Here is a 16,239-nt window from a genome sequence, read left to right as displayed (position 1 = left end):
TCCATCCTTGACCCTTCTCTGCTAGTGCCTTTGGGCCATCTTTCAGATGACTCACTCATATATTTCCCCACGACTCATATATATGTATCTCCCACAACCAACATTTAGAATTTCTTATAATGTTCTTCCCACTCTCCTAAAACAGCTTCTTCACACAGTGTTATGATATTGTATTTTGGGTCAGGGTGACACTTACTAATAACACCTATATTACTTAGTCAATATACATCTTTCTTTCTTTCTTTCTTTCTTTCTTTTCTTTCTTTCTTTCTTTCTCTTTCTTTCTTTTCTTTCTTTTCTTCAGTTTCTAAAAGATGAAAACATAGCTACAACTTTAGAAAACACTGACTTACAGGCAGACTTTATTTATTTCAGTATAAACAGTTTACAGAAAGTATAAATACATTGCTGACAATTCCATGATTGGACCAATCACTGCCCATGTAACATTGCAAGATGATGGGAAAGGAATACAGGGCAAGAAACGTTCCCTGGGACACTGTAAGGCTTTTTTCCCCTAGTCCCATGCAAAAATTGAATGTTCTGTGAGAATGCAAGCAAACTAAAGATATCAGATACTTTCAGAAGAACCTGAAGGATACAGCTGTACACAGAAAACAGAGACATACTGAAAGAGTTACATTGCTGAGAGGCAGTCTCTTAACTATGACATATTAGTTAACCAATCTGACTCCTTCCAGACAACTGGACTTTGAATCGCAAAATTCCCACGTTACCTAAAAATTCTGGAAGCATCAAGTTGAGAAAAGTTCTTTGGAAATGGAAAAAGACACATGATGAATGGCTTAGTTGTTTTAAAGCATAAACAGCTGTTAGGTACCCATATAAATTGCGAAAAATATCAATCAGAATGTTAAGTTGAAGTAACTTCAAGCAATGTCTGGAAAAGAGTAGCTGTCACCATGCCTACAAGAAAGTAATATTGTGCCAGTCCAAGAAGCATCATGTAGGCAGGATCAGTATGCTTCCCATGAGGAATGAATAGAATAGAATAACAGAATAGAATTAGAATTAGAATTGAAATAGAATAGTTGGAAGGGGCCTTGTAGGTCATATAGTCCAACCCTCTGCCTAAGCAGTAGACCCTACACCATTTCTGACAGATGGTATTCCAATCTCTTCTTGAAAGCTTCCAATGATGAAGCTCCCACAACTTCTGAAGTGAAGTATGAGTGTCAGACTTGGCCCTGAAGGAAGCTAGCAAAAGAAGCAGAGAATTAAAATTAAAATCAAATTGAGATTGTGAAAGGTCAAGCTAACAAGTTGTTGAAGGAGTAAAGGTGGTTATTCTAGCAGGTGGCCTTGAAAGAGATGATTCAGAATTCCTGGAAGAGGTTCACAACTCAGATGTGTGAAAGGAGATGACATTTTCCACGATTGTGTATTTTCCATCAATTCTGCAGGAGATTTTTTATCTATATGATGGGTTTCATCTCTAGATCCTGTAACAGAACTGCTCCAGTGCTCTGTCTTTTCACACCTAATGGATGAATTTTCTTAAGTCATCAATTCATCAGCAGATCAAACAAACCCTGGTTTAACTGATGAACGCCAGCAGTTGGGGCAACCTCGTGTTCTGTTAGTCTGCAGGCACCTGCAGTGGGAAAAGACAGTAGGGGATATCTTAGGCAGGAGTCTTAATACTCAATTTTATATTCCAAATTCTGATGGAGGTGGTCATGATTTTTTCTGCTATGATTTCCTGCATTTTTCATTGAAGTGATTGTTTTAAATACTGTAACATATTCCTTAATATAGGTATTTTAAAGCTATCTTACCTTTCTGTTCCTATAAAGAAATGCAATATAAACAAATATAATTAAGACATGCTTAAAATAAACAATGCAAATTGAAACAATAATTTAATTGGAATTTCACTCATTTAAAATTATTTGAAGAATAAACACCTTCATTGAGAACCATTTCAGTTTTCGCAATGATTACTTCAAGAAGGGAACCAATAATATGAACATCATTTAACTGGTGCTTTTTTGTGCTTTGAGGATAACATATCGCTATAACATTTGGTCTCTTAAAGATATTTAAGTACTTATATTTTAAAAAATTAATAGTTATATCTGCAATAATGAATCCTTCCTTCCCCTCTTCCTCCATCCACTATACCACAGGTCTGCAACCCACGGCTCCGGAGCTGCATGCGGCTCTTTCAGCCATCTCTTGCGGCTCCCAGTCCTCTGCCATGTGCAGTCCAAAAAAAATAAAATAAGTGGGACTAAAAAAAGTTCAATCAATTCAAATATGCAGGGTAGGTGCATATCTCGCCTTGGCTCCACTCTTCGGTCAAACCCTGTTCTGCACATGCACACATGTACGCGCATGTGCACACATTTTTTGCGGCTCCCAGTTTTTCCTTTTGTGAGGCAACTGGTTCCGAGTGGCTCTTTCACTGTTTCAGGTTGCTGACCCCTGCACTATACTATATATTCACAAACTACTTGGAGATAACCCAGCTCTCTGTGCTTAGCAACACGACTTGTTGCAATGCAGAATAAAATGTGATGAATGTTAAGTCTCTGATTGCAATAGGACTAAAATTTACTTCTAAGTACACAGATATTACGCCTAAGTCATTAAAATTGGATTTAAGGATATAAGAAGCCAGCTAAGACGTTGATAAAATGATGTATTCTTGAGAAGGAAATCTTAAGTAGCAGATTAAAAATCAATTTTGGGAAAAGTATCCCGGCTTCAAGGATAAAATTTTTAGAGATGAGTTGTTTCCATGGAGTGGTAGAAAGCATTTTTTAAAATCATGAATCCCAATACAGAACTTCCTTGTTTCATTCATTCCGGAGGAATTACCTCCCCTTTTTTGTCTTTAGGGTTTTGTTTTTTTCTTATTCCACCATGGTTTGCGTTCATCCCTTTTGCCCCTTACTTTAAATGGAAGACATGGGAGCAGGGCAATGCCTGGAGCTGGTGGTTTCTGTCACCAATGGATTCACCACACATGCCACAGTAGAGTTCCATTTCTTCAACACATTCATGGAACTTCACCACATGATTACGAAGTTCCCTCTGCTGACCCTTTGTGCGATAGATCCCTTCACATAGGCAATGAACTTTCAGCAGGCAAAGCTGCATAAGAGACAAGAGAAAAATAATCACATGAAAAATATTACAAAGGAGGCAATCTATGGGCCCAACACATTCCTACTTCCTGATTATCCCAAACATGGCATCTTTTCAGCTTTTGAAATGTGATGTTCTTTTCCATCCTTTCTGCTTCTTTTTATTTTACTTAGCAGAAGCTCACCAACTGCCAGACAGATCCTTCTTTTCTTTGGCCATCTGTTGCCTCCTCTTCCCAAATTGTGTTTCTTACCATTCCTATTTGTACTGCTCACTTTGGGGGAAAATAGGGGATTTCATTCTTTGCTTATCGTTTTGTCTTATACATTCAGCAATCACTTCTTTTTTCATATTTCCATAATTGTATACCCTGCAAAAATGCCCCCTTCTGAAGAATTTCATGTGAATAATGCTAGCAACATAGAATGTTTAAGGCTTGGATTTCTCAGTGCGAGAAAATTTTGTGTGGCTATCCCTGATACCCCAAAACCATAGGTTCAAAATGTTTCACGATTTTTGGGTTAAGATATGGTTTTTTCTAACATCATCTTTCCAAATCATAATTAAATACCCTACCATTCAGAAAAGTCAGGAACTACACATCTTCCACTTTAGGCAAAATTATGACATACATATATTCGCACACATTACAAAGAACATGAACAGAGTAAAAAAAATGCAGATGAGACAACTTACTTTGTTTCCTAGTCCCTCTGCCAGCTCATGAGCCCTCTCAATATTTTCTAATGCCTATAGAAAGCAAAACATAAATGTATTGAGTCAACTCCATAAGACTTTGGGCAGCTTACAACGTTAAAAGATAATACAACAATAAAACAGTATGAATAGAAGTCATGTGCATCCCGGAAAAAACAAAAACAAAAAACCAGACACATGAAATCCTAGGGCATCATCAGGGCAGGAGCCATGCAGGTCTAAGGAGGGATGCTATTTAAAGAGTAAAGTGCCAAAACAAAAAAGGAATGCTTCCTGGGTCGTGATAGACGACATCGTGTAATCAAAGGAATTTGGATTGTCAGTCCAATTGTATGGGACTGGCAAAAACTATAGTCCATCAAGTAATCAGGCCCCATGCCATGAAGTGTTTATAGGTGTGAGCGGGGGGTGAGGTTCCAAGGTATGCAAGATGATGTCTTGAAATATGTGGTGGTTCTGAAGAACTTGTTGCTTGAATCTATGATATGTACCCGAGGGTGCCAAGATAGGGAAAACTGCATTAACCTAATCCCTGGAAGTCTAGATAATACTAGGAAACATTTACTTCCTTTATTCTATAATAGCTACATACTATGCATATTCAAAGGGACATGGTGGCTCAGTGGGTTAGGACGCTGAGCTTGTCGATCAGATGATCGGCAGTTTAGCGGGTCGAATCCCAAGTGCCGCGTAACAGAGTGAGCGCCTGTTACTCGTCCCAGCTTCTGCCAACCTAGCAGTTCTAAAGCACGTAAAAATGCAAGTAGAAAAATAGGGACCACTACGGTGGGAAGGTAACAGCGTTCCGTGCGCCTTTGGCGTCTAGTCATGCCGGCCACATGACCACGGAGACGTCCTCGGACAAGCACTGGCTCTTCGGCTTTGAAACAGAGATGAGCACCGGCCGCTAGAGTTGGAAACGACTAGCACACATGTGCGGGGGAACCTTTACCTTTACTATGCATATTCAAAACTATTTGTGTATATACTTTATAAAAATATACACACACACACACACACACACACACACCAGTTTGCTATAGTAATTAAAGACACTGGACTAAGAGCAGGGAGACAGTGAGTTCTCATCGTCTCACAGGAATAGATGGGTCATTTAGTGTCAGTCACTCTCAGCCCTAAACCTGAGTCAGCCCTAGGAATTTGAAAAACACCCTGGAAGAAGAAATTTCAAACCACTTTCCCGATGCTTCCAAGAAAACTGCCCATGTTTATGAAATTGCCAAGAGACGAGATTTAATGGTACCCAAATTATACATAACTGTTTATATTTATATATATATATTCTATCAGTGGACTCTGGGCAGTATACAAACCATAGTTAATTAACCCAATAAAGGTTAATAATGTTCTTCATCCATATTAAAACAACTATAGCCATAAAATTAGCTGGGTAGCCCACAGGTTCTAATTCTGGGCCTAAAGCCTACTTATAAGCAATGGTTTTTAGTGTCTTCCGCAATATAAGAAGGAAAACAGCATATACACTTCTGGGAGCAGCATATCTTATGGAGAAACAATTTTCAGTTGATCAGATGCTCAGCTACAATGAGTGAATCCTATTTGTTAAGGTAACCCATGATGAATCCCAGCAGTACTCCATTTATTTAATTGCTTGGAGAGAACTGTCACACAACCTAGTGTATTTCATCTTGCAGATTAAAAGGTACATTAGATAAACAGTTTTAGCCTAAAATACATGCTGAATACTCATTTCCTCAGGATGGATGTTACTATGTGGAAAGACTGTCCATAGAAAAAAAACAACATGCATTTTAGAGCCCACTTTGTTGGTTCATAACAATGCGACTGTATCTAATCAGTTTCTTACTACAGTCTGTTACTGACCTTGTCGAGGTCCTTTTGAATCAGCCAGCACTTGGCTACACCAAGCAGCACCTGAACTTGTCCCAGACGGTTTCCAATCTCAGTCATGATGCTCATGGAGGAATCATAGCGGGGAAAAGCTGTCTGGGGGTTGTAAGAAAAGGTGTCAGTCGCTGTCCACTACTGCCCTCAGACAGCCTGTTTCATAGGAGAGGGTCATACCTGTACATCTGCACGGCTGCGATGGATATCAGCAAAGCAAAGCAAGCACTGGGCTTGCAAAGGACGATCTCCATGCTGAAGGGCAATCTTCATTGACTCCTAGTAAGAGAAGCTTTCAGAATCACAATTTGAACTTTTATTACATACTAAGTCCTAATTGTGACTATTCTAAGAAACGGGCGTCTGAGTGAAGGAAAAAGGGGGTCTTGTCCTGTTTGCAACCCACATTAAAGACAGCATCCCTTCTTCCAAATTGTTTCAACAAAATAAATGGTTGAAGGAAGAGGTAGGTTATGCAGTTTGGATCTTCCTCAAACAGTCAAAAATACTTTGCCATTGCTTTGGAGTTTCATTGGGTTCCTTTGCAATTCAAAAGCCACTTTCTTTCACCCAAGAAAAGAATCTGAGTTCTTATAAAAATAGTGGCATGTACTGATACTTATAAAGATGGTTTTTTTGCCCCATACTGGGGCTTCATAACCAAAAACAACTTGAATGGACTGTTGTTGCAAAATGGCTGTAGTATGGCCAACAAAACACACCAAGAACTAATCAGTTTGCTGCAATAGTCTAAATAAAAAAGTGATTAAAGTATGACTCACAGTGGTCAAATCTGCCTCCTTCAAAAAGTGATGCAACTGACACCCTCCCAAACCGGAGACCCATTTAACTTTACCCAACAGACTCCTTCCCCCCACTCCAAGAAGCCATGCTTGTACCTCACAGCATTCCAAAGCATCTGGCAAGCGCCCCAGCTTCCGATAGGCTACAGCCATGTAGAACTGGCTCATGGCACGGTACTTCAAACTCCAGCCTTTTCCATAATCATTCACCAGCTCTGCTGCCTTGCATGGGAAAAACAGAGCTTTTTCATAGTCCTTGAGGAGAAGAAGAAGAAGAAGCAAGGAGTGAGATTGAGAAGAAAGACACAGAAAGGCTGCAGAAATGGTAAAAGCTATGATTGTTTGAAGTTATGAAATCTTTTAAACTTTTTTGATCGATTCTGATTTTTCTATGGTAAACGGTGGGATGTAAGTTCACTAAGGAATAAGGTTTATGACAATTTGTAACCTAGATTGATTGATTTAAAAATTATGGTGAAAATAGCCATGGTTTCAGCCTGCTTAAGAAGCACTAATATGGAATTTGGAATGGTGAGCTCCTTGGAATATAAGATTACCCCATTAATTATATTTTTCTGGTTTAAAAAATGAACTGGTGATGGTACTGTAAACATGTGCATTATACATGCACACATTCTGAAATATGTAATGAAAGTTTAATATGGCAAGTTTCCACTAAGTAGTAAAACTATAGTCTATATATCCAAAGTCTTTGTTAAGATAAGGCATGTCCTCGCACTTCATTTGAGTTCACAGTGAGAAGATTGAAAAATGATTATTGTAAGTAAACTTGTCCAAATTTAAACCAAAATAAGCAAAGTTAAAGTTGATGGAATGAATTTTCCTAGAAATAGCAAAAAGCTTTAACTTTCATGTTCAAAACATTATCAAAATAAAGAATATTCTCCAAGAGCTTTACATACCTCAATATGTAATGGATATTAAGTTATACTTTTGCTAATCTTTTCTTACAAATGAATCTATAGGCATTAACATAGAATACTTTGCATGTGATAGCAGATAACCATATTGTGTGATTCTGCCTTAAGCTATATTATGAAAATGACTGTTTGATTAAATCCTTGAAATTAGCAGAAAGGCTTTCTTCTTTCTTTCATTTCTTGTTAGACTGGTGAAAAATATTACTGATACATACTGTGATTTCTCAGTGTTCTTTTGTTTCATGATATCCAAAAATAAATAGTCTTTAATAAAATAGAATGATAAAATTAGATGGCCAAAATGTTAAAAAAAGACTATTAAAGTCTTCCCATTAGCTAATCAACATTTTTCTGACAAATAAATAATACCCATGTCCACAAATGGCAGTTTGTGGTACAACAACTTTTTCTGGAAGATTTTCACCATCTAAATATATGAGTTGAAACAATAGCTTCATTGAGGCAAGATATTACAAAGGGTTGTATCTAGGACATTGTGTGAGCACCAAACTAATAGCCAAAATTCCACAATATTACAAAATCATGTAATATTTTGGTATGTTTTCCCTAATGTCTCAAGGTTTTAGCTCATAATTCTAAAAAATTGAGAAACTAAGCAAATTTGCAAGATTTCGGGCCTTACCTAACCAAAACATTATTTTTTATTTAATGTTGACATCCCACAGATACCATTTTAGAGGAGTCATGCATGTGGCATGCACTTGAGCTCTGATTTGTGTGATGGTCCTCACAAGCTTCAGAACGCAAAGTTGGGGTTCACAGAAAGAAAACAGATGGAAACCACTGCACTCAATCTACCATCTGTACAATCTTTCACACAGTTGGAAAAGTGTCTCCTTTTCTTCCATTTGTGTTTTTTTTAAAAACTTCTGATCTACATTCTCTTCCGTTGTCATTTCTGCAATACTCACTTTGAGTTGTGTGTAGAAATTTCCTAGACTGCAACAGACACGACACTCCAGCATCTTGTCATCATTGTTGTGTGCGTACCGGAGAGCTTTCTCAAAACACTCCAGAGCTTTTTGGAAGACACTGAGGCCAAGGTAGGCATTGCCCATGCTGAGGTTGACTTGGCCATTTAGTTGCAGGCCCAGTGTTGTACCTCGCATGTTCAGGCAGGTCTTACAATAGGAGATAGTTTTGGGGAATTCACAGAGCTTCTCGTTGCTCCGTGCCAAATTCAGGTAGCTCTCAGTAAGGTAGTCAGGATCCTCCAGTTCTCGGGTAGTGTCAATCTGCATGACTGCAAACTTTTAGCAAAAGAACACAACACTTAAGAACCAACACATCTATTCCTAAACTTCAGTCATAATGAATTTGTGTAATTTTATTGATGACTTTTTTAACAAGATGCAGGCATTAAAAAAGAAAGAAAATAACAAAGAATGGTGAATAAGTAAAAGAAAATAGAAAAAGGAAAAAAATGATAAAGAAGTGGCTTCTGATCTTTTGGGCAGCAGTTATAAATGCATTTATATTTTACACTTTTTTCTCTAAGGTTACTTCATAATTTCCTTCTTTCCATAAGCTACCCATAAACCCATAAGTCATAAGTTCAGTTTTTTTCAGCAAAAAGTTCAAAAGGGGTTTCCAGTCACTGATAAATGTAATTATAATCTCTCTCTAATCAAACTGGCTAATTTTGACACTTTCACCAACCATAATGAATTCACATTAATCACATCAAGATTGGAGTTGACAATTTGGACCTACTCTGTGGCAGACAAGGCTCAGGGCTACAAAATTTACCTTGTTTTTTGCTATAAAGTTAAGCTCCACCAAATAGTGCCATGTGCAAAATAGTGGCTCAGGAAAGCAGTCAAATTCTAAGGAATACGGTATCCTATTTGCACATGCTTTTGATAAAAAAAATCATCCAATTTTTAATAAAAAAAATCCATAGAAAAAAAGAAAAAGATATGGTCTTTTTTTTACAAATGAAGTTTAGAAAAGCTAAAAAGAAAACTGTGTAAGCAAGCTAAATAACTATAATGCAATCATATTACATTAAATAACCTCTTGTTTTTATTTCCTATTGATGTGTTTTTACAGATTCTTGTGCAAAGCCAGTCCTGGTGATTTTGTTTCTCTACACATGATCAAGAGATTAAATGCATCTGGGCTGCAGATGCCTGATACTCATGCTAGACAAAACTACTTCCACCGCATCCGGATATTTAGGAGTCTCTATTTTGGTATAAGCAATAAAAGGTAAAGTTCCCCCGCACATGCGTGCTAGTCGTTTCCAACTCTAGGGGCCGGTGCTCATCTCCGTTTCAAAGCTGAAGAGCCGCGTTTGTCCAAGGACGACTCCGTGGTCATGTGGCCGGCATGACTAGATGCCAAAGGCGCACGGAACGCTGTTACCTTCCCACCGTAGTGGTCCCTATTTTTCTACTTGCATTTTTACGTGCTTTCGAACTGCTAGGTTGGCAGAAGCTGGGACGAGTAACAGGCGCTCACTCTGTTACGCGGCACTCGGGATTCGACCCGCCAAACTGCCGACCTTCTGATCGACAAGCTCAGCGTCCTAACCCACTGAGCCACCGCGTCTCTTGGTATAAGCAATAGGATGCTTTTAAAATCAGTCTTCAGTTAACTTCTGGCAGAAAACTGAAATGCTGTCCTGAATGGAGAAGGTTCAGAAGAAGCTCCTTTCCCTTCCTCTAGACATCTCTAACCCTGACGGACAGTTTGTCTCGAAGACAAAGGGGAAATCATGAAAAGAGGTACGTATGTGGTGCTGTATTTCTGAAGTATTATTTTAACTCTTATTCTCATAGCTCAGAAGAAAATGCAGTTTCTTCTCTTTCCTAATATCCTTTATAGATTAAAGTAAAGCCTTATGTATTTGCATGCTCAAACCATATTTTATTTTTTTTCCTACAGGCCTTCTAATGCCATATTATCTCCTCTCATATCAAAGTCAGCTTCTCGCTGATGTGTTCTTGCCTTAGCACTCAGGGTGATTTACAGCTAGTGCCACTATCATGTATGTATGTATGTATGTATGTATGTATGTATGTATGTATGTATGTATGTATGTGTTTTCGAATTAGTGCTGTTTTGTGGCAACTGCCTGGACAAGCCCTTTAACCCTATAGATAAAGTGTATTCTGTAAACCAGTTACTGAACATTAGGGCTGTGCAAAGCATTTGAAACAGGCATTTTTGTATATGAGTTACTACTAGTAGGATACCGGTGTGCAAAGTGTTGAACGAGCCATATTCTTTGGAATGTGCATTGCAAAGGGCCTCTTTCAAATGCTTCGCATAGCACTACTAAGCATTTTTTTTTAAAATTCCATTTATATCCCGCCCTTCTCCGAAGACTCAGGGCGGCTTACAAGCTTAGCAATAGCCTTCATTCTATGTATATGCCTGCTTAGTAGGGCTTTCACACACCCCCCAAGCGGCATTATTACAAAGTCAGCTTAATTGCCCCCAACAATCTGGGTCTGTGATGAAATCACAACTGCCTGCCAGAATGGACTAAAGAGCTAATTCAGCACAGAAAGTACTGTTAGACCAGAATTGTGGAGATACGGACTGAAATACTCAGTTGGCAGTGGAGTTCACAGAACAGATTTCACTTGAGTGCTTTGGAGGAAATAAGGATAAAAATAAATTGTAACAATCAGAAAATCCCTTTCAGGATCCCAATAGATTCCCCCCCTTCAATCCCATTTAACCTGTTTACTTTAATATGTTACCAATTTATTTTATTTATTTATTTATTTTAATCCCATTTATATCCCGCCCTTCTCCGAAGACTCAGGGCGGCTTACAAGCTTAGCAGTAGCCTTCATTCTGTGTATATGCCTGCTTATTAGGGCTTTCACACACACCTCCCCCCAAGCGGCATTATTACAAAGTCAGCTTAATTGCCCCCAACAATCTGGGCCCTCATTTTACCTACCTCGGAAGGATGGAAGGCTAAGTCAACCTTGAGCCTGGTGGGACTCGAACCTGCACTAATTGCAGGCAGCTGGTGTTACTTAAGGAGGCATTAGCCCACTGCTCCACCAAGGCTCTATTTAAACCTTATAAAAGCTATATAGATATTCTGAATATACACAGTCCCCTTCCAATGCATCTGAAACAATATGTACTTGCATATTATATTTTTAAGAATGCCATCCATGGACTTTATCCTAATAGTTTTGAGAGGAGTCAGTTCATCACATCAGGTTCAAACTACTGCGAATTTATGGAACTTACATTTTATGAACATGCAGATATACTGACTTCAACATTAAGTCTTTTTATTCCTCTCCCCCTGCTTTTTGTAACATCTTATTAGCAAAGAGGCAAGTGAAAGTTAGCCTGATAATGCAAATTTGCAATCCAGGATGCTCCTCAAAATATACATGGATGGATGAACTCTTTTCTTATAAAATAATGTGAGTTTTTTTTTTTCCTGTCATCCAATCAGCATATGGTATCCACTGTTCAAACAATACTCTATTCTTTTGTTCTATGCATGATCTCTCATGGCTAGTTTAAAAAAATCTTCCCATAAATTGAAAAATTAACTTTAGAAATCTCTAATCAGCCCCTCCAAAAGTAGTTGTACACCTGTCTTTTGCTTACTGTTTATAGATCCCATTTGGATGTGGATGTAATTACTAAAACTCTGCTCTACAACCTAGTTGTTACCACATCTGCAAGAAATACTGTTCCTAAATGTTTTCGTCAAGGGGCCCATTAACACAAATGTACCTTAACTGAAAGCCCACGGGCTTATCAGTCTCGATCCCTTAATAAACTTCTTAAAACCATTTGCAACCCAAATTGTACAATATAAATATAGTAGTCTATATAACTTTTAACCAAATATGGGGATGTTTCTAAAGTGCAACTCCAGGTGGCCCTTGATTTACAACCACAACTGAGCCCAAATTGAGACATTGGTTAAGTGAATTTTGCCCCATTTCACAACCTTTCTTCCACAGTTGTTAACTGAATGACTGCAGTTGCTGAGTCAGTAACACGGCTGTTAAGTGAATCTGGCTTTCCCATTGACTTTGCTTGTCAGAACGTTGCAAAAGGGGATCACATGACCTTGGGACACAGCAACAGTCCTCAATGAGAGTCGGTTGCCAAGCATCTGAACTTTGATCGCGTGACCAATGCAATGGTTGTAAGTGTGAAAAACGGTCGCAAGTTATTTTTTCCAGTGCTGTTGTAACTTTAAATGGTCACTAAATGAACTGTTATAAGTTGAGGACTACCAGTAAAACACCAGTGGGGGTGCAGGGTTCTAGCTCAGTACTACAGTACTGAGATTTTCCACAGGTTTCTCTTTCCTGCTTTCCAGAAGAACTAAGGTTGCATCCGCAAGAGATTAGGAAAATCCGAATTCGCATCTCATTTCAGGCACGGCTCTCTGGATTGCCTCATAAAAACCCTTCTCACCCCCTCAAACAGAAATAATAATTAAAAAGAAAGGACTTTTGGAATCAAGGCAATGTATAATGAAAATGATGAAAGATTTCCACAGTGTTTTCCCAAAAGTAAGATCTTAAACTTAAGGTCTTCCAAAGCAACATTTAAAAGAAAACAACTTCTCAGTGAATTTGTTTATTTATTAGATTTATATGCTGCCCATCTCATTCTGAAAAGCGATCTGGGCAGCTTCTAGGGCAACCATCACAGTTTGACAGTAGTGATTTGAACAGGGAGAAAAAAAAAGAGAAAACTTTCCATTCAAATAAATAATACTGGAAAAAAAAATCTAATGATGTGCCATTTGGAAACATACCTTCTCTAGCATCACAGTATAAGCTTTGTGTGCACATGTCTTTGTGTACACACACGTGCACGCACAAACACACTGTTTAACCTACAGTTATCTTATACAGCTGACAATTCTGCGAAGCAAAGGAGCGCCACAGCACACCGCATCTCAGCTTTGCAAAACCACACAGCCCCCAGGTAGGCATGCAAATGGCTAACCTTGTTAACACCCAACATTACTTAATTCTGCAGATGAGAAACATGTAAATTGCTCACTCGGTCTAGGACTGCAGGTGGAAATGCAGAATGGCAATTTTCAAAGGTAAGAATTTGCCAGGGCTTCAGTATCTGCAATTTTAACTAGTGCTACGTTTGCTGTTTCGAGTGTGGCCGAACTGTAATCTGGAAGCCCTACTTTTCTATCCGCCACCCTCTCTGTAACATAGCAAAAGACACGCAGCCAATCAGAATGTTTTACCTTTAACATATCTTTGTACCTGCCCATCTCCGAGTGAGCAGTGATGAGGCAACCCAGGACTCGAAACCTGCCAGCTGGATCTGTGCTTTTTTCCAAAATCCGCAGCCAGACTTGAAGGGCCTTTTCTGTCTGACTGGACTGATACAGCTGGAGTCCCTTTTCTATCTGCTGCTTTGTCTGGTCCTGTCCCATCGCCTTCGTGCTCCGGAGCTGCATATACCAACTTGTCGGAAGAGCAGCAGACCTGTCGGAGTGTCTGTTTAGATGGGCTAAAAGAAACGGTGACAAGTGAAGTTGGTGCTCAAGCAAGAGGATGGACTGCTTGGTGCCAAAGCTCAGGGCCCACCAGAATCTCAGATGGCTCAGCCTGGAGGAATGTCCATCGGAGATGGGAAGAAAGGCCCAACCCAAACGTTGAAGCAACCACCCTGATCGTCTAGAATAGCATCCTCGGTGCTGCTATCCTATCAGCGCTTCCTACAACCCAAGTCACAAAGAAAGTGGAAGACAAGGAAAGCACAGCCAGGAAAGAAGGAAAGAGCCTAAGTGGCTGGAGTGAAATTCAATCGGAATGGCCCCTCCCGAGCCCCTCCCTTCCACTGGGGACAGCTGTGCCCGCCAATCCTTGTCATGTGATCTCACAGGAATGTCAGACTTGGTAACCCCCAAGGTCAGAAAGCAAGCCTGAGCAACCAATCTCCTTCCCTCTACGCTGCCTTTATATAAATATATCAGAGGGCAAATGGAACCTTTCTTCCACAAGTTATATTGTACGGTGGCAAACGCAAACTGAAGGGGGTTGGAGCTGAACTGTCAGAGCTTGGAAAGGAAAAAAAGCTTTTCTTCAACCAATTAACGGGGGAAAAATTATTCACTAGAATTATTTCCAGTGGGATGACCACTAGATAGAGCTAGAAACAAGCCTTTTATGTACAGTATTTTGTTTCAGCTTTGACAACTGGATTTTTTTTTAAAAAAGGAATGCTATATGACTGATAAAAATGCAAAAAGGAACAATCAAAACAACTAGGAGATTGTTCTATCTACCTCACAAGGAAAGTTGCGACCGCTGGGAGATTTTTAGTTAAGAAAGTACTTTTGGGAGACCATGACAGAGATAAATAATGAAATAATGGGGGGGGGGGAGGAGAGAGAGAGAGAGAGAGAGAGAGAGAGAGAGAGAGAGAGAGAGAGAGAGAGAGAGAGAGAGAGAGAGAGAGAGAGAGAGAAAAGCAGGCTGTTTCTTGGCAACCAAGGATTGGGGGAAGAAAGAGGAACAGCTGAAGAACTACTGCTTGTCAATTTTCATTATTCTAGCTTACGGTATTTCCGCTGTTCTCTGTGTCAAGTCACCTGCCAGTGACTTGACAGTCATTTGACAGTCATCCTAAAACCCCATCCTAGCATAGTGTACCTTATTCTGTAATATGAAAGGGGAAAAAAGTGTGCTGTTTACTTAAGACAGCATTCATTCCAATGGCTGAACTGCAATCAGCTTTTCCTGAAAACGTGAGCCCAAAGAACATTATTTTCAGAATACAAGAGGCTGCGAGAAGCTAGATAATTTATGGATACTTCACTGCTATTTCTGTTTTCTTCGGGGGAACAGAATGTGCAGAAATGAACATAGGAATATATGAAACATGGAAGCATAAAGGAAGAAAATGAAAAGGGAACTAAGCAGAAATTTTAAAAAAGGGAGCTATGACAAACATTGACACTTGGAGTGGAAGGGATTAGCATGAAACAAAGTAATATCCTTACAGTATCTTTGAATCTACCAGGTTTCCAAGCCACTGTGACTTGTTTGCTAGGCATTTTCTGGATAAAATTGCTCATGTGAATTGGACACATCACAGTCAGAAAACAATGAGGTGACTGAGGCAATCTCTTGTGAAGTCAACCTGGCACTCTTTTGAACCTGTGGAAGCCAAGGAAATGGACAGCTTTACATTGTATTAGCTCGGCCTCCTTGGGAGTTTATTGGAGATAGCAGAGAAAAGAACAGGCAACTGCATTTTAGGGGTAGTAAATGCTTAGAAAAAGGGAAGTCATACCAACCACCTGGAAGGAAGCTGCGATGGGCTTCTTCCTGAAATCATCAGTTGAGCTACCAGCGTTGCACAACCTTTAATAATATATATCCCAGGTGTAAAACCCGACTGCATCATGTGACACATCACGATGTTTTTTTGCCTTTGCGGAGCCGGGGTGAGCGTGGCCTGCGCGTGACACATCCAGCCTGCAGGCCGCCAGTTTGACACCCCGATATATATATTTTTGCTTTTAAAATAAAATGGTGCTATTTCTTCCTAACAAAATGGGCCCTTATCAGGAATGCTGGAGGAATGAGAGGTTAAGTACCTGACCACCCGTCTTTAAGATACTGCAGGGTTTGTCTCTTTTCCATTTAACATTATAGGAAACGACTATGAAAGGTCATCTATTGGTTTGGGGTGAAGCATAACTGAACCGCAGGTGATAAGATACACAGCTCTATTTCTTGGCTGAGCAGCAGACTCAGTGGAAATCCTACTCT

The 16,239-nt window shown here is 39.4% G+C and overlaps 1 protein-coding gene across 1 annotated transcript; it reads right to left on the bottom strand.

Annotated features, from left to right (window-relative positions):
* Positions 1–349: 349 nt before the first annotated feature.
* On the bottom strand, positions 350–16,239 carry RAPSN (receptor associated protein of the synapse). The gene is made up of 10 exons (XM_081335190.1): positions 15,758–16,239; positions 15,465–15,621; positions 13,701–14,177; positions 8,395–8,733; positions 6,618–6,776; positions 5,899–5,997; positions 5,698–5,820; positions 3,811–3,864; positions 2,921–3,120; positions 350–1,615 (listed from the first exon to the last, which is right to left on the bottom strand). Exons 3-10 carry the CDS (start codon positions 13,914–13,916, stop codon positions 1,543–1,545), a joined length of 1,263 nt encoding a protein of 420 aa, XP_081191316.1. The 5' UTR covers positions 13,917–14,177; positions 15,465–15,621; positions 15,758–16,239; the 3' UTR covers positions 350–1,542.

Source organism: Vipera berus (assembly GCF_964194415.1).
Source record: "Vipera berus genome assembly, chromosome: 1".
NCBI classification, from domain to species: Eukaryota; Metazoa; Chordata; class Lepidosauria; order Squamata; family Viperidae; genus Vipera; species Vipera berus.
The sequence above is the reverse complement of the archived record's forward strand: the minus strand, read 5'-3'. Positions and strand labels throughout refer to the sequence as shown.

Bases quoted from the DNA above. Each gene is read 5' to 3' on its own strand.
- RAPSN (XM_081335190.1), bottom strand. From the start codon at position 13,916: ATGCAGCTCCGGAGCACGAAGGCGATGGGACAGGACCAGACAAAGCAG. The intron at 8,734-13,700 runs GTAAAACATTCT...TTTTGCTAAAAG, and splicing joins GGTACAAAGATATGTTAAAG to TTTGCAGTCATGCAGATTGA. The intron at 5,998-6,617 runs GTACAAGCATGG...TTCTCTTACTAG, and splicing joins ATGCTTTGGAATGCTGTGAG to GAGTCAATGAAGATTGCCCT.